This window comes from Hemiscyllium ocellatum, chromosome 2 (assembly GCF_020745735.1).
Source record: "Hemiscyllium ocellatum isolate sHemOce1 chromosome 2, sHemOce1.pat.X.cur, whole genome shotgun sequence".
Taxonomy (NCBI): domain Eukaryota; kingdom Metazoa; phylum Chordata; class Chondrichthyes; order Orectolobiformes; family Hemiscylliidae; genus Hemiscyllium; species Hemiscyllium ocellatum.
Window position 1 is genome coordinate 91332501 of NC_083402.1, and position 19537 is coordinate 91352037.

Here is a 19537-nt window from a genome sequence, read left to right on the forward strand (position 1 = left end):
AGCCTGGGAACTATAGACCTGTGAGTTTGACATCAGTTGTTGGACAGATTCTGAGAGATAGGACTTACATATATTTGGAGAGGCAAGAACTGATTAGGGATAGTCAGCATGGGTTTGCACGTGGGAAATTGAATGTCACAAACTTGATCGAGTCTTTTGAGGAAGTAACCAAAAAGATTGATGAGGCCAGAGCTGTAAATATTGTCTACATAGACTTTAGAAAGTCTTTGACAAGGATCCACATGGTAGATTAATTACTAATGTTAGATCACATGGGATTCGGGGACAGACTGCCAATGGTTACAAAATTGGCTTGTTGGGAGGAGACAGAGGGTGGTGGTGGAGGGCTGTTTTTCAGACTGGAAGCTCGTGACCAGCGGTGTTCCACAGGTCTCAGTTCTAGGTCCATTTTTGGTTGTCATTTATTTAAATTATTTGGATGAGAATTTAGGAGACGCTGTTAGGAAGTTATCAGATGACACCAAAATTGGTGGTATAGTCGACAGTGAAGGTTATCAAAGATTACAAAAAGGATCTTGATTAACTGGACCAATGGGCTGAGGAGTGACAGATGGAGTTTAATTTGGATAAATGTGAGGTATGCATTTTGGTAAAACTAAACAAGGACAGGACTTATACAGTTAATGGTAGAGCCCCAGGTAGTGTTGTCAAACACAGACCGAGGGATTCAGGTACATTGTTCTTTGAAAGTTGCATCACAGCAAGGCAGGGTGGTTAAAATGGCATTTAGCACACTTGCTTTCATTGCTTAGACCATTAAGGAGAGGAATTATTTAGTAATCAGACAGTAAGGGAGGACCTTACATAGTAACTGTAACAATGGAGTTTGACATTAAATTTATGAGAAAGGTAACAACTGATCCATTGCTTTAAACTTAAATAAGATTAACTTTGAAGAAATGGGATTACCTGCTAACAGATAAATCTACAGTAAAACAATAGGGATGGGGATGTAGTGAGGTGTAGAAATAGGACAGTTGCATTATTATCTTAATAGATTCTTGATCAGTAGGAGAATCAAGTGTTATAGGGAAGATGCAGGAAAGTGGACACAAGGAATTTGGATCAACCATGATCCTACTGAATGGTGGAGGTGTGAAGGGCATAGCAACGTTCCTATTTCTTATGTATTCAAAAATCTAGTTCGTATTACACAAGACTGAAATACAACTTTAAATGAACAGAAATTATGTTTGCGCTACGAACAACAGTGGTTAACATGAGATATTATACAGCATAACATATAACGAAATGGCATACACAAATGCCAAGTGTGTGGAAAACCAATTAACTAGAACAAACATGGTGTATTAGTGGGAATAAAATATTTTTTTGAACTGAAAGAAACAAAGATAGATTCACAAGTATTACAAAGGCTAATAGTAAAGGGCTTTAAGTGATCTTTTAAGTGTAAGAGAATATCTCAGGGAGACAAGTGAGGAAACTGCAGAAAAATAAACAAACAATATTAATTCAATTGTTTAAGTATTAAGTATTTTGAAGGGTAATTATTATATAATATAATATTATTATATAATATTGAGCATAGCAAGGCCTCATGAATGGCAATGTGAAAATGACTAAACAAACGATCTAATAATATTGGTTGGGGAATAATTATTGAGCACACAGATTAGTGAATTAATGGAAAGAAAGGCATTTAATGAAAAAAAGAGCACTTATATTGCACTTTTTGTGACCACTGGACATCTCAAAGTACTTCACAACTAACAAAATACCTTTTTTTAAAACAAAGGCTAGTTATTTTTGTTATAAAGAAAGTATGACAGCCATTACATACAGCTATCATCTACAAACAACAATCTGATTTATGATCAAATAATTTGTTTTGGTGATGTTAAGGGAATAAATTCGGCCAATTCCCAACGCACAATTGCTTCCATCTTGGGGGTGGAACGGTGGCTCAGTGGTCAGCACTGCCGCCTCACGGCACCAGGGTCCCGGGTTCAATTCTAGCCTCAGGTGATTGTCTGTGTGGAGTTTGCACATTCTCCCAGTGTCTGCATGGGTTTCCTCCAGGTGCTCCGGTTTCCTCCCACAATCCAAAGATGTGTGGGTCAGGTGAATTGGCCATGCTAAGTTGCCCGTAGTATTAGGTGCATTTGTCAGAGAGAAATGGCTCTGGGTATGTTACTCTTCGGAGGGTCGAAGGGCCTGTTTCCACACTGTAGGGAATCTAACCTAAAAAAAATCGAGACGGTCAAGGGCAGCATAGGAACATCACCACCTGCAAGTTCCTGTCCAAACCTCTCACCACCCAGACATGGAAATATGTCACTATTATTTCTCTGCAGGTACTGCCAGGCCTGCTGAGATTTACCAGCAATTTCTGTTTTTGTTTCCGATTTCCAGCATCCTCAGGTCATTCAGTTTTTATTTAGGCAGAAAGAGAGATAAGGCCCTGCAAAGTTCAGGGAGTGAGGGAGGAAGTTGAGAACAGAGTCTCCAGGGTTATAATCCTGTGTCATGAGCAAGTAGACTAGAAATAGAAATAATACAGTTAAACACATGGCTAAAGAGCTGATGCATGAGATAGGGCTTCAAATACGTGGATCATTTTGATGTCTTCCAGTGTAGGTGGGACCTGTACAAGAACAGGTTGCACCTAAACTGAGGTGGGACTCAATATCCTGGCAGGGAGATTTGCTAGAGTTATTTGTGAGGGTTTCAACTAATGTGGTCAGCAAGGTCAGCAAGTAAAATAACTAAGGAGGAGTAGAGACAATTGCCAGTAAAGCTAAGAGGAAGAACAGACAGGGAGAGGTTACTGAATGTGGCAGGACGGTCAGCCTGAGGTGTATTTGTGAAGAGTATGACAGGTAAGGTAGATAAACATTGAGTTTGGGTTAATACATATAACAATGTTGTTGTAGCTATTACACAGACTTGGTTGAGAGGGACAAGACTGGCAGCCTAATATTCTGAGACAAAAGGATGTAAAAGAAGAAGGGGAGTTGCATTACAGATCAGTGAGAGTATCACAATTGCACTGATGAAGGATACCTTGGAGGTCTCATCTAGTGAGGCCAGATGGGTAGAGCTCAGAAATAATAAGTATACAATCACTTTGATAGATTGTACGGCAGGTCTCCCAACAGCCAGCAGGTAGTAGAGGAACAGATATGTCTACAGGTTATGGAAACATTTAAAAACATCAGGGTTGTTGGGGTAATTTTAACTTCCGCTGTGTTGACCGGGCCTCCCTTATTGTCAGGGGCTTGGTTGGGGATATTTATTAGATGTGTTAGGATGGTTTTTTGAAACAAAATATGCAAATAGTCCAACTCAAAAAGGAGCCACATTCAACTGGTATTGGTTAATGAGCCCAGCCAGGTGATCAAAGTTTCAGTGGTAGGGCATTTTGGGAATGGTAACGATAATTCTCTAAGTTTTAAGTTACTTATGAATAAGGATAACAGCAGTCCTTGCATGTCATTACTGAATTAGGGGAAGGTCACAATATTAGGCAGGAACTGGGGAATGTAGATTGAAGGCAGTTGTTTGAAGGTAAACCCACATCTGACATGTGGGAATCTTTTAAAGGCTAGCTGTTTGGAGTTCAGCTCCAGCATGTTCCTGAGAAAAAGAAGAAAAAAGATGGCAAGATTCAGAAACCTTGGATGACAAGAGAAATTGAGAGCTTAAACAAAACAAAAAAGACATATATAAAGACCTAGGAAACTGAAGACAAATAAAGCCTTCAAAGAATACAAAGACAGCAGGAAATTATTCAAACAAGGAATTTGGAGGGTCTACAAAGGGGCTATGTAATGTCTTTGGCAAACAGGATTCAGGAAAATCCCAATATATTGCATATGTGCATGAAAAAGGAGCAAGAGGGTTGCTAGTGAAAGGATACATCCACTCATGGATAGCTGGAGGAAGTAGGTGAGATCCTTAACAAATACTTTGCATCAGTATTCACAACGAAGAGACACATGGTGGATGGGGAGTCTCAGGAGGGGTAGGTTGATGTTCTAGGACATCTCAATATAAAAGAAAAGTGATGTTAGGTGTCTTGAAAAGTATTAAGGTAGATAAGTCATCAAGTCCTGATGGGAGCCAGGTGAGTCAGTTTCTGGGGATTTCTGTGAAATCATTGTACCCTCTTTAGTCACAGGAGAGCTCCCAGAGGACCAATGTTGATCCTTTGTTGAAGGAGAGTGACAGGGATAATTGGGACATTACAGGCCAGTGAGCCCTATGTCGGCAGGAGGGAAATTATTGGAAGAGATTCTTAGACAAAATTTACTCACATTTGGAAACATATGCACTTATTAGCGATAGGCAGCATGGCTCACAGGGGGCAAGGTCGTGCCTCACAAACTTAGTCATCGAGATGCACAGCATGGAAATAGACCCTTCAGTCCAACTCATCCATGCCAACCAGATATCCTAACCTAATCCAGTCACATATGCCAGCATTTGGCCCATAACCCTCTAAATCGTTCCTATTCATATACCCATCCAGATGCCTTTTAAATGCTGCATTGTACTAACCACCGCCTCTGGCAGCTTATTCCATACATGTACCACCCACTGCGTGAAAAAGTTGCCCCTTAAGTCCCTTTTAAATTTTTCCCCTCTCACCCTAAACCTATGGTCACTAGTTCTGGACTATTTACCCGATCATGCCTCTCATGATTTTATAAGGTCACCCCTCAGCTTCTGATGCTCCAGAGAAAACAGCCCCAGGCTATTTAGTCTCTTCCTGTAGGTCAAATCCTCCTACCCTTGCAACATCCTTGTAAATCTTTTCTGAACCCTTTGAAGTTTCACAACATCTTTCCGATAGGAAGACAACCAGAATTGCACACAATATTTCAAAAGTGGCCTAACCAATGTCCTGTATAGCCGCAACATGACCTCCCAACTCTGATAGATAATGCTCTGTCTAATAAAGGAAAGCATACCAAATGCCTTCTTCATTATCCTATCTACCTGTGGCTCCACTTTCAAGGAACTATGAACCTGCATTCCAAGGTCTCTTTGTTCAGCAACACTCCCCAGGACCTTACCATTAAGTGTATAAGTCCTGCTAAGGTTTGCCTTTCCAAAATGCAGCACCTTACATTTATCTAAATTAAACCCCACCTGTCACTTCTCAGCCCATTGACCCATCTGATCCAGATCTGGTGTACTGTGAGGTAACCTTCTTCGCTGTCCACTACACCTCCAATTTTTGGGTCATCCGTACACTTACTATCAAAATCATTTATATACAATGACAAAAAGCAGTGGATCCAGCTTGATTGAGTTTTTTTTGAGAAATTGATAAAGAGGATGGATGAAGCAGGGCAGTGGATATTGTTGACATAGACTTTAGCAAGGCCTTTGACAAAGTCCCTTGTTGCAGGCTGATACAGAAGGTGAAATCACATGGTACCTGTGAGCTGGTAACATGGGAACTGGCCTAGTCATAGAAGACAAAATAGACGTGGAAGGGTGTTTTTGTAAATTGGAGATCTGTGGCTAGTGGTATTCCACAGGGATCAGTTCTGGGGCCCTTGTTATTTGTAACCTATATATAGGATTTATAGCAAAACACAGATGACCTGATTAATAAGTTTGTGGATGACACAAAATTTGGGAAAGTTGCTGATAGTGGGGAGGATTATCACATGGCAGACTGGGTTTAATCTGGACAAATGCTAAGTGATGCATTTTGAGAGATCTATTGCAGAAGAGTATACAGCAAATGGCAGAATTTCTAGCAGCATCGACATACAGAGGGATCTGGGAATACAGATCTACAGTTCATTGAAAGTGCCAATATAAGTGGATAAAGTGCTCAAGAAGCATATAGCATGCTTTCCTTCATCAGTTGGGGCATAGTGTTTAAAAATTGGCAAATCATGTTGCATGCTTATAGAACCTTAGTTAGGCCACATTTGGAACACCGTGTGCAGTTCTGATTACCACACTACGAGAAGGATGTGGAGGTTTTGAAGAGGATAAAGAAATGGTTTATCATGATATGCCTGGTTTGGAGGGTATCAGTTATGAGGAGAGATTGGACAAAAGTAGTTTGTTTTCACTTAAATGTCGAAGGATCAGGGGTTCCTGATGGAAGTTTACAAAGTTATGAGAGGCTTGAATACAATGGATAGTCAGACTCTTTTTTTCCCCCAGTGTAAAAAAGTCAAATACTAGGGGATGTAGGTTTATGGTAAAAGGGGGTAAGTTTAAAGGAGATGTGACAGGCAAGTTTTGTTTTTACACAGAGCCTGAAATGTGCTGCCAAAGGAAGTGGTGGAAGCAGATACAATAGCAACATTTAAGAGGCTCTTGACAGATATACTAATAGGCAGAGAATAAAGGGATATGGAAAACAAATGGTTTCTACATTTGAAATGTGTTATAGACCAGTGCAGTCCTGGTGGGTGGAAGGGGCTGTTCTTCTGCTGTATTGTTCTTTGTTCTTTTTGGAAGCTCTGGAGTGAGAATTGAACCTGATCAAAACTTTACAAATAAAAAAGGAGAGAGTGTGATCAACTGAGCCACAATTACCCGACGCCTGGAGGAAGAACGCCTCATCTTCCGCCTCAGAACACTTCAACCCCAGGGCATCAATGTGGACTTCACCAGTTTCCTTATTTCCCCTTCCCCCACCTCACCCTAGTTCCAAACTTCCAGCTCAGCACTGTCCCCATGACCTGTCCTACCGACCTATCTTCTTTTCCACCTATCCACTCCACCCTCTTCTCTGACCTATCACCTTCATCCCCATCCGCAATCACCTATTGTACTCTATGCTACTTTCTCTCCACCCCCACCCTCCTCTCATTTATCTCTCCACCCTTCAGGCACTCTGCCTGTATTCCTGATGAAGGGCTTTTGCCCAAAACGTCGATTTTACTGCTCCTCGGATGCTGCCTGAACGGCTGTGCTTTTCCAGCACCACTCTACTCCTGAGCCACAATTATTGCAAGGACAGTTAATTGCATTGGTGGAATTATATTGTTACATTATTTGCAATAATTATTTGTATCTTAGCATTACTGGCTGTTATCTGGTCTCCTGGATGATCTGCTTAGGCAGAGTGATGACAGTGAAATCTCTTTCCAATGTCACAGACAATATTGAAAAGGGCAACCAAGTGACAGAGGAACAAAGACACCATCTCTCCTGATCAGGAAATAGCCACTTAGCAATTTGGATGCACTGTAAATTTCTCAACACAAAGTGCAGCACATTTAAGAAGCAACGCTGTGGGTGGGATGCAGATCTATACCATTTTTTTTTACACAGAGTACATAAAATCTTCCTCTCAACCCTATCATCAAAGGCATGACAAACTGGAGTCAAGCGCTCGTTCACCAGAAAGTTGGCCTAGACATTACCAGTTACTCTCGCTTAGCCTACCATCCAGCAAAATGATCAGACAGCCAAAATTTAAGCCATCCATCTGGAAACAATATGGAGAGGCACTTCAAAGAACAGCAGTTACTACTGCAATACATTTATACCACAATTTTTCTTCAGTTTGGCGGAAGCTCTATTATTGTGTAAATTATTGATTATCATTGGAGTACACTTTTTGTAATGGCAATGAAACATGATAATCCAGAGAGAGACAAAGCAAAGGCGAAACCTGGTTCCTTTTTTGTAAGGCAATATTGAGTGATTTTCTTGTGGAGGGAATGAAAATGTCAAAGTCCACAATGACGAAAACCTATCTCAAGGGGAGTGATTCTTTCACAACATTTACTGTACGATTTGTTCCTTACTGGACAAGTTGCAACTTATCATGAAAGTTAGTGAACGCTTTCCTCCATTCTCCTTCCAAATTGCTGTATATAACATCAAACGGGAAATGTGGTACAAACATCTGGATGTTATTTGGCATTGTACACAGATGTCATGTTGGCACAGGGAATCTCCTTGAGATTTGTAGAGAGAAACAGCCCATTAATATAATTAAATTGTACATCATCTGAAGGTTCCTGAAGATTTAAAACCCAGTCTGTGCCCCTCTGAACCAATCTCCTTCATGATAATGCTTAAAACTCTCTCTTTAACTAAGTATTTAACTATCTATTATCTCCTTCTTTAGTTGGTGTCCTGTGAAATAACTCAGGACATTTTATATTAAAGATACTAAGTAAATGCAATTTTTTTGTTGCAGATAGTTCCACTAATGGGCACCCAGGTAAGAACAGGAAATCTAAAGATAGTTAACTACATCCAGAAGTCTCCCATTAAAAAAAACTCTTCTTTTCTCTTTAAACCTCGGAAAAACCATTCACCAAGCACAGTGAAAATGGAGACTACCCCTTATGAGTTTAGACTTTATATCTGAGAATGCTCAGGAAATTTTCTGATACGGGACTCTGTAAAACATTCCAAAGTTCTGGAAAGTCTACTCAAAATACTTTCTCATGGAGAAATAGAATCAATATAACATTGTCTTTAGCTGCATAGTATCATGAATTTACCTTTACCTTCAGTTACATTGGTGGAACTACATATGGAGCATTGATAATGGTATAGTCACCTTATTTAAGAAGGGCTGTAGATGGTTTGAAAGCAGTTTGCCAGACTGGGAGAATGTGAGGACTGCAGATGCTGGAGATCAGAGTCGAGAGAGTGGTGCTGGAAAAGCATAGCAGGTCAGGCAGCATCGAGGAACAGGAGAATCGACGTTTCGGGTATAAGCCCCCATTCCTGATGAAGGGCTTATGCCTGAAACGACAATCTCCTTGGTGCTTGGATGCTACCTGACCTGCTGTATTTTTCCAGCACCACACTCTCGAGACTAATACCTGGAACTGGTGGATTCTCTTATGTGGAAATGTTAGACAGGCTAAACTTGCACCCACTGGAATCTGAAGAAAAAGAGGTGACTTGATTAAAACAAATATGATCGGAAGGGGTCTTGGCAGGTTGGATGTGGAAAACTTGCTTCCTCTCATAGGAGGATCAAAAATTAGGGATTACTGTTTAAAACAGAGATTAAACATTTTTTTCTCTCTCAGTCAGTCATACAGTATGGAAACAGTCAAACTTGGCACCGACCAAACATCTCAATCTGACCAAGTCCCAATGCCAGATTTTGGCTCATAGCCCCTTATGCCCTTCCTATTCATATACCCATCCAGATGCTTTTGAAATGTAATTGTACCCACCTCCACCACTTCATCTGGCAGCTCGTTCCATACACATACCACCTATCACGTGAAGAAGTTGCCCCTCAGGCCCTTTTTAAATCTTTCCCCTCTCACCTTAAACCTATGCCTTCCAGCTAGGGATTCCCCCACCCCAGGACTTTGGATTCTCACCCTATCTATGCCCCTCGTGATTTTATAAACCTCTACAAAGGTCACTCCTCAGCCTCTCGAACTTTCTTCTGAAAAGGTGGTGGCAGCAGACACTTTAAATATTTTGACTTCGGTGGATAGATTCTGATAAACATAGGGTGAAAAGTTATAAGGAATAAGCAAGAATATGAATTTACTGTTACGATCAGATTACCCATGATCTTACTTAATGGTGAAGCAGGTTCAAGGGAGTGAAACTCCTGCTCCTTATTCATATGTAATGCAGAAAAATGTTAAACTTAACCAAAGGAAATTATCTACTTTCAGTAACTTTGCTTCGACACACCATCTTCCATGCGATTCTCTCTGACAGCTCCCATCCTCACCTGTTATATTGCGCACACTCTGTGACCTCCACCAATGTTTTAATTTCTCAGACACATTTCCTCCTCTAATATCATCTAGCAGGCCCCCATTGAAATGCAGATAGCAGGCAAGTCCCTATATCTGCACTCCTTATGCTTATTAGCATGGACTAAAAGCTAGTAACAAGAAAAATAGCATAATTAAAATATATCCTTGTTAGTTTCTGTCTCCATGTTCAGCTACAATTTAGGGTGACTATCTCACAAAGCTGATCTGATAACAGCGTTAATAGAGTTGGTATAGACCATGTCCTGGAGAGATGATATTCATTTCAACTGGGATTTGGTCCAGACATAGTTGAAGCAATATTCTACAGGCTGGGTATTTCAACATGATCTCCTCTACTTAAGGTCTTAAAATTATCCACATCTGAAACTATACCACAGGTGATAAAATGTCTATACACTGGACCACCATGCTGCCTATCGACTTCCGTCATTACATGACTGTACTAAATTCATTTCTGGATTTTATGATTGCAAAGGTAAGCATTGAGAAATGATACCCGCTTTCATTATTCACAGGCTAAGCTGGCAAAAATACATAAACCTATGATATATGCAATTTAGAACAAAATAAATTAGAAACTGATACACCATCAAAAAGGTGTCACTGACATCTCCAAAACAGGTAACAGGATCATTGAACATTACTCTTCAAAATGCAACTTTCAATTGTAATTAATATTTTAATAAAATAATGATAGTAATAACAAAAAAGTATGATAGAATGATGGTCATAATACTGGAATATAAATTTAAAAATAATGAACTCCAAATTCCAATTAATTTATTAAATATGATAGTTTGTGGGCTGGTACATGAAAGGTCTACCATTCAGGGAGGAGAAAATGCATGTAGATCAAACTCCAGACTAACAATGGATATTAGTGCTTTCTGAATTAACAAAATCAGCCACAAAAAGTTAGGATACCATGAAGATTCAAAATCACAAACAAATGTAAAGCACTGCTGATTCACACAAATAACTCGATTGACCTACAAAGCCACTACTTATAATTTAAAAGATTGTTCTTAAACGTTTTAAGTAACTCTCATAACACGTGCTGGAGGCATTGTACATGACTTAGGTTGAAAATATGTTTGTAATGAAAAAAGAGCAAGCGTACAAATGAAATGAAATGAAACCAAGAGATCGAACTACAGGAAGAGTGAGTAGAGAAATAGTACAGAGAAAAGTGAGAAGTGAAAGTTACAGAAATTTTAATTTATGATGTCTTAATTTTAAAATGAAGCAGGTCTAATAAGTAATAATTTTGGATGCATTCATGGGCATCTACTTTAAACTGGTTATGATGTTACTAGGTTTGTGTTTGTCATCAATATACCAATCTAAGGGCAAGGTGAAAGCTTGCATAAAGTTTTTGCTTGGTTTTGAATCAGGTACCTATCACATTTTCGGCTGATGTGATAACCATTACAAGATAGAAACACTGCAAAATGAAATACCCCACATTCTGCTTCATTCAATTTGAGTGGACATTGCCTTGTCCAAATGAATCAGCTGACATTTTGGCAATTGTGTGTTTAAATAAAAACTAGAATCTGAACCCAGTATCTTAGACCACAAAGCCACACTATCATAAGCAACCAGCTTGCTCATGGAAAAGTCTGCCAATTACCCAATTGAAAGTCTTAATTCAAATAGGAAAAAAGGCTACTTGAATGGTTAAGAATTTTCATGCGACATCTCTTACTGATCTAGAAAAAGCCTCCTTTCATAATAAATCCAAATTACAGGAAATACACTCCTGTTAACATTAAGTATGGCCTGATTCCCAACTGGCTGCACTGAGGCCCAGGAAAACAAATTGGAATAGTGTCTCTGCTACAATTAACTAGCTATTTGCCCCAATCTGTATAACAGATTGTCTTGGGCCATGATTCTTTCCTTCTGTGAGCTGCTTACCATATGCTGTATGGCTCCATAAATCTGCTTTAAGAACTCCTGTAATTTAGGCAGGTGTAGGCAGACATCTTGCTGCGATTGAAAAGTGGTGGTCTGGCCCCACTCAACAGCCTTATTCAACCAGTATTCAAGGCCAAAGCTGGAAGCTGGAATGGAAGTTCCTTTGGCCATCACGCCATAAAACTCAAAATCCAGTTTTGATGGTCATTTAAAAGGAAAGGATTCTTCTGTGGAATCTGCAAAAGAATGAAAGGTATTTTCAATCTTTTTCAATCCTGAATAGTGTTTTGGAAATCAGAGCCTGAATACTGTGAAATGTTGTGCCAAGATGGCAGCAACTCAGGTCTAATAAACAAATTACTTTAAAATTCATTGCCCAGCTGGGGCTCAAATCTTTACCATCTGAATTTGTCATCACCAGCATTTAATTATAGCAGCAATAAAGTTCTGATCTGCACAAAAGTAACTACCAAAATCATGACATGTGCCAATGGCACAAACATTTTAATAAACATTAACATTTTTGCTCAGCCATTGCTGAAATAGTTCTTAATGGTCTTTATGGGATGCGTCTCTAGCAATACCAAACAGCACTGGTGGAAGAAAATACAGTAAAGATTTTAAAGAAAAATACATCCAGATATCTGGCAGTTCAGAAGCCCATACAAAGTCAAACAAAAGTGGTATTAAATAGTAACAAAATCAAGATGCAGATGAGAACATTAAGCACACATATATTGCTTGAACAGTTCATACAGTCGTTTCAATCCCAGGTTTGTGGCCAGTTATCAACGTACTTGGTTGAAGTAAAAGGAAAATTGACTAGTCACAGATTGAACAGGCCTTTCAATTCACTGCTACATCCCGTAGAGAGGAAAACGATCCATCTGGACCGGACAAGTGTCATTTAGGCTAAAATGGACTGCAAGGCAAAAGTGAGAACTGAAGTTGTTGGAGATTAGAGTTGAGAGTATAGTGTTGGAAGAGCATACCAGGTGCCGCCTGACCTACGGTGCTCTTCCAGCATCACACTCTCGACTAAAATGGACTATAAGTCCTGTCCTCAACCTGTCTAGTTTCTGGTCCATTTTAAACGTTTATCCACGTAGAACTCCAACCTCCCCAGCCTTTTCATAACTTGCTCAGTGAACAATAGTTTCAAGATGTCTCAATCACTGCAACAAACTGCACAAGCTAAAACAACAGCTAAAAATTGCAGGAGATAATAGGTTTCTGATGTCCAATCAGAAATATAAATTATTGCTTTTTGTATTCATTCATAATTAGGGCATTGCTGATAAAGCAAGCATTTACTGCTCAACCCTAAATACTCTTGATAAAGTGGTGGTGAAGAACTGCTTGTTTGAACCACTACAGTTTTAGCAGTAGAGCTACAACACTGTCTTGTGAGGAAGGAAGTTCCAAGTTTTTGACCCAGCAAGTGACGGAACAGTGATATAACTCAAAAACAAGACAGTATAGAAATTGACAGTTAATTTGCAAGTAGTGGTATTTCCAAGAGTCTTTCATGGTGTAGGTTGGAAAGATTAGATTAGATGACTTTTTTTTTAGATTAGATTACTTACAGCGTGGAAACAGGCCCTTCGGCCCAACAAGTCCACACTGACCCGCCAAAGCGCAACCCACCCATACCCCTACATTTACCCCTTACCTAACACTACGGGCAATTTAGCATGGCCAATTCACCTGACCGGCACATCTTTGGACTGTGGGAGGAAACCGGAGCACCCGGAGGAAACCCACGCAGACATATAGGATACAATGATACCAAAGAACACAACTGAGCTATCCAATGCAAAATATGTTAAAAGAAATATACTGTTTAGTTCAAAATGTAAAAACTATTATTCACAGGAACTTTCAACCCAATGTCCCCAGTAACACAGCTGAGGAAAGCATTTATATATTTACTTATATTTCTGACTCTGTTTCCTCTTGCTTGAATTTTACAGATTGGAAATAGGACTATGGATTAGATCAGATTCCCTACAGTGTGGAAACAGGCCCTTCGGGCCAATAAGTCCACGCCGACCCTCCAAAGAGTAACCCATCCAGACCCATTTCCCTCTGACTAATGCATCTAACACTATGGACAATTTAGCACGGTCAATTCACCTGACCTGCACAGGGGAGGAAACCGGCGGAAACCCACGCAGACACGGGGAGAATGTGCAAACTCCACACAGACAGTCGCCCAAGGCTAGAATCGAACCTGGGACCCTGGTGCTGTGAGACAGCAGTGCGAACCACTGAGCCACCGTGCTGCCCCAAGTTTCAAGATCAACAAATCTAAATTCAAAGCACCAAGAGTTTTTTTTTAGATTAGACTTACAGTGTGGAAACAGGCCCTTCGGCCCAACAAGTCCACACAGACCCGCCAAAGCGCAACCCACCCATACCCCTACATATACCCCTTACGTAACACTATGGGCAATTTAGCATGGCCAATTCACCTGACCCGCACATCTTTGGACTGTGGGAGGAAACCGGAGCACCCGGAGGAAACCCACGCAGACACGGGGAGAATGTGCAAACTCCACACAGTCAGTCACCTGAGGCGGGAATTGAACCCAGGTCCCTGGCGCTGTGAGGCAGCAGTGCTAACCACTGTGCCACCGTGCCGCCCCTTATTTATATTCACAGCTTGAAACTGATTATCTATATCATTTAAATTTATTCAATGAGTCATCAAGGATTTTTAAGGCTGAGATAGACAGATCTTTAATTAGTAACTGAATCAGATGTTATCGGGAAAAGGCAGGAAAGTGTAGTTGAGCATTATCAGAATAGCCATGAACTCAGTGAACAGCAGAGCAGGCTTAATAGGCTGAATGGCTTCTTTCTGTGCCGATGTGATCTTATCATTATCCACAAGGTTCCATAGCATCTGTTGAGCAGTAAGTAAGCAAAGACAAAGGCTTCAACATTCCTGGTATGTCAATTATCTGAATGAATGCTACCATATTGCATGAAATGCCCAAACAGTAGATGATGTAGAATAGTTAATATTATATACAAAGCTTTGTTTTCACCAAGTTTTAAAATTGTCCATATAGATGTCAGCGAAGATGTAAGTGACAGATGTATATTAGTTCACAAGAACTCTATGATTTTAAGGCTCTTGTGACACAGTGGACTAGAAGACCCAGGTTTATATCCTATCCATTAGAAAATATCTAAATCTGCAATTTTAGCACAGACAATGACATTAAAATAAACAACTTCAACTCACATAACCTAACTAATAAAACATAGGACTTAGGAGCAGAAGAATGGTATTCAGCCCTTTAATCCTGTTTTATTATTTAGTAGAATTATGATTGATCTTGAAATGGTCTCAGATCCACCTTCCTATCTGGCACGAGTTTGCTTCCAGCGGGATGTTTTGGTCCACGAATATTTATACTACCTCCTTTAAAACAAGAAACTGGGTGCAGATCAGATGGTACTGAAGAATCCAACAGACATTCATAACAATTTGCTATTTATGTACAAATATTATATCAGTGATAAAGTGGAGAGTGAAATTTTTAAATCCTCAAGTCACATACTATGATATAGAAATGATATCATGAATGTGTCTGTTAAAGGCATACTGACATACTCGCCATGAGACACAACACAACGCCATGTGGCCTCTCCCAAATGCACTTGATCCCTTGACTATCAAAAATTCACCCAACACAGCCTGAGGAAGTGATTTTTCACAGACTAACTACTGGGAAGTCTGACAGAAAAAAAGTTTTCATCTCCACTTTAAAAACTTCTGAGTTTCTAAAACTTATAAAGGAAACAAAAATAGTACACAGCTCTCTGGAGAATGTTTCACCACAGCTCAGTACAACATTAGCAAAAAAAAAGCTGGCATTTTTAAATTTTGCTTGCCCTCTGCAATAAAGACAAGATTCTATGTTGTTTCCTAATCACTATTTGCAGCTGTCTACTAGTTTCTTGTGATTCAAAAACCAAAACACCTGGACCTCTGTTCCACAGAGATTATCAAATACTCTCCATTTGAAATTCATATGGTTTTCTATTTGCCAATTTTTTGCCCACTCATGGCATCGGTCTATATCCCTTTCCAGACTCCCAACCTTGTCTGGACAACTTTCCTCCTAATTTGTTCCCATTGGCATTTAGTCACAATGCTGAAAAGCATGGAAACAGACTTTCAGTCCAACTCATCTACGATGACCAGATATAATTAATTAATCTAGTCCCATTTGCCAGCATTTGGCTCATATCCCTCTAAACCCATCCTATCCCATACCCATCCAGATGTCTTTTCCACCACTTCCTCTACCAGCTCTACATGGACCAACCTGTGTGTGAAAAAGCTGCCCCTAAGGTCCCTTTCCCCTCTCACCTTAAAACTATGCCCTATAGTTTTGGACTCCTCCAACACGGGAACAGGCTTTGCCTATTTACCATATCCAAGCACCTCATGATTTATAAATCTTAATGCGGTCACCCCTCAGCCTTTGATACTCCATGGAAAATAGGCCCAGCCTATTCAGCCTCTCCCTATAGCTCAAACCTTCCAACCCTGGCAACATCCTTGTAAATCTTTTCTGAACCCTTTCAAGGTTCACAAGATCCTTCCTATAGCAAGGACAACAGAATTGAATGCAGTATTCCAAAAGTGGCCTAACCAATATATTGAACTCTCATTTATTTGGTCACTTTATCCAAAGTATTTGGATATCATTTGTAGATAGAGAAGACTCCAGCATTGTTCCCTGTGGCACTCCATGGATCACCTCCTGCCAGCCTGAAAAAGGCTCATTTATTTTTACTTTCTACTTCCTCCTAGCTAATCAATCCTTTATCCACGTTAACAGGTTACAACCTATACCGCAAGCTTTTATTTATCAAAAAGTCTTTTGGAAATTCAAGGACACCAAATCTACAGTTCCCATTATTTTGCTTGTTACATCCTCAAAGACCTCCAATAAATTAGTTAAACACAGTCTCTCTTTCACAAGGCCAACATTGATTCAGTCTTATTCCATCATGATTTTTTCAGTATACTACTGCTCCATACCAGACTACTCTGCAGACTGGCCCATGAACTGAGAACTTATGTAAGCTTTATGTTGGCCCCCCTTTTAAGTTTTACACAAGATCAAAAGTTATTTAATCACCCAACTATTTACTTAAAAATTACTCAAGTAAAAGTGACAATTATTAATTAAAATACAGAAAGGAATTTAAAATAAGCAAGGATAAAAATTACAAACAGATGAAAATGTGAATAAGCTCAAATTTTGCAATTCTAGCTTTTTTAAAGATTTGCTTTCTGAAGTGAAGAAGTTGAAATGTGAATTGATATTCAATATCTCCTATAGTTGAATAGTTGGACATTGCTTCCACAGGTGAGCTCAATAAACAGAATCCTGATTGTGTTAGAATGCGTATCCATTGAGTACCTTAACGTGAAAATGAGTAACTTTGTGGAATAATGATTCATCAAAATTAAGTTAATGATGCTTACAGTATTTGTGGTGTCTCTCTTCCAGTCTCCTGTTAAACACTACAGAAGCTTTGAGCCTTTACAGTGGACAAAATGTGTCAAGCCCTAGAAACTATGAATGATTTAAATATACTTTGGAAATGATTCTTAATATAGCACAGTCATTATCTGAATGGACCAGAGACCTGGTTAGGCTGCAGTTGAATCCTTAAGACATAGGAGCAGAAATTAGGCCATTTGGCCCATTTATATATGCTCCACCATTCAATCATGTCTGATAAGTTTCCCAACCCCATTCTCTTACTTCTTCCCAGTAACCCATGATACTCAAAAACCTATCAATCTCAATCTTAAATATACCCAATGACCTGGCCTCCACAGCCCTCTGACGTAGTGCATTCCATAGATTCACCACTCTCTGGCAGAAGAAGTTTCTCCTAATCTCTCTTCTGAAAGGGTTTTCCCTTTACTCTAAGGCTGTGCCCTCAGGTCCTAGTCTCTCCTACCAATAGAAACATCCTCCCAACGTCTAATCTGTCCAGGCCATTCAGTATCCTGTAAGTGTTAATTAGATCCCCCATCCTTCTAAACTACGCTGAGTATAGGCTCAGAAACACAAATATTCCTCATATGTTAAGCCTTTTCATTACTGGGATCATTCTCGTGAACCTCCTCTGCACCCACTCCAGGACCAGTACATCCTTCCTGAAGTAAGGGGCCCAAAATTGCTCTCAATACTCTATATATGGTCTGACCGGAGCTTTATAAAGCCTCAGAAGTACATCTTGCTTTTATATTTTTGTTCTCTTGACATAAATGCCAACATTGCATTTGCCTTCCTAACTTCCTAACTACAGACTCAACCTGTAAAGTTACCTTAAGAGAATCCTAGACTAGAACTCCCAAGTCCCTTTGCGCTTCAGATTTCTGAATTTTCTCTCCATTTAGAAAACAGTCAATGTTTCTATCCTTCCTACCAAAGTGAAAACCCATACTTTCCCACATTGTACTCGATCTGCCATTTCTTTGCCCACTCTCCTTACCTGTCCAAATCCTTCTGCAGCCTCACCACCCCCTCAATACTACCTGCCACTCCATCTATTTTTGCAAACTTAGCTAGGCTGCCCTCAGTACCTTCATCGAGATCATTAAAGTATAAAGTGAAAAGTTGTAGTCCCAACACTGACCCTTGTGGAACACCACTAGCATCCTGAAAAGGACCCCATTATTCCCACCCTCCGCTTTCTGCAAGAAAGCCAATCTTCTATCCATGCTAGCCCCTTGCCTCGAACACCATGGGCCCTTAGCTTACTTAGTAGCCTCATGTGCAGTGCCTTGTCAAAGGCCTTCGACAGAACAGCCATCTGCTCTCCTTGATCTATCCTGCTCATTATCTCAAAAAGACTTCAACAGATTTGTCAGATCTAAGCCCCTCCTTGATGAAACCATGCTGACTTTGCCCGATTTTACCACGCAGTCCAAGTATTCAAAAATCTTAATCTTCACAATGGACTCCATAGTCTTACCAATGACAGAGGTCAGGTTAATTAACCTGTAACATCGCCGAGAATTCACGTGGCCTTTGGGAGTCATGCTTAAGAGTTCCTTTGAGTCTATTTTGAAAAAAAAGTTAGTTTGTTGCAAAATCTATAATAAAAGGGCCCTACTGTGGTGGAATGGTAGTGTCATCTTTCTGGACCGGGAGGGCCAGGTTCAAATGCTCCAGAGGTGTGTAATAATAACAACATCTCTGAATAGGAGGTTAATTTTAAAAACTGTACATTTATGATATTGCTATAACTTCTATCATGGTAGATTCTAAAATGTTCCTTCAGTTACAATCAGTCTCTAGGAGATATACCCCGAGTTATTACATTTCCAGACGGGACACATAAAGCCGTCATGATCCTAGGCGAGGAGGGATGAATATGGGGAACTGATGGCCTAGGTTATAGCTAGATTATTAATCCAAACATCTCAATAATGTTCTGAGCACCTGGGTTCGAATCCTGCCATGGTGAATGGTGGAATTTGAATTCAATAAGAGTCAATAATTTAAGAATCTAATGATGACTGCGAAGCCATTCATGATTGTTGGGAAACCCATCTGGTTTACTAATAATAGCAACTGAATTTTGGCAGTTGAAATAGCTGAAGACTGGCATCTGTAATATCAGGAATCTCCAGTGGAGACTAAGATGTATCATCTACTCCACATTCTAACTGAATATTGTAGCAAATACTTCAGGCTTATCTTTTGCACTGATGTGCTGGGCTCCCCTATCATTAAGGATATGGATCTCCTGCTCGATAGTGAGCTCTTTAATTATCCATCACTATTCATGACTGCTTGTGGTAGGAGTGAAAAACTTGGATATGAACTATT

At 39.9% G+C, this 19537-nt stretch overlaps 1 protein-coding gene across 1 annotated transcript in view; it reads right to left on the reverse strand.

Annotated features, from left to right (window-relative positions):
- fancc (FA complementation group C) overlaps positions 1-19537 on the reverse strand; it is a 202756-nt gene that overhangs the window by 158006 nt on the left and 25213 nt on the right. Inside the window, exon 2 of the mRNA XM_060845285.1 lies at positions 11658-11893. Coding sequence (XP_060701268.1) covers positions 11658-11828 — 171 coding nt within the window. The 5' untranslated portion in view covers positions 11829-11893. The remainder of the gene's footprint in view (positions 1-11657; positions 11894-19537) is intronic.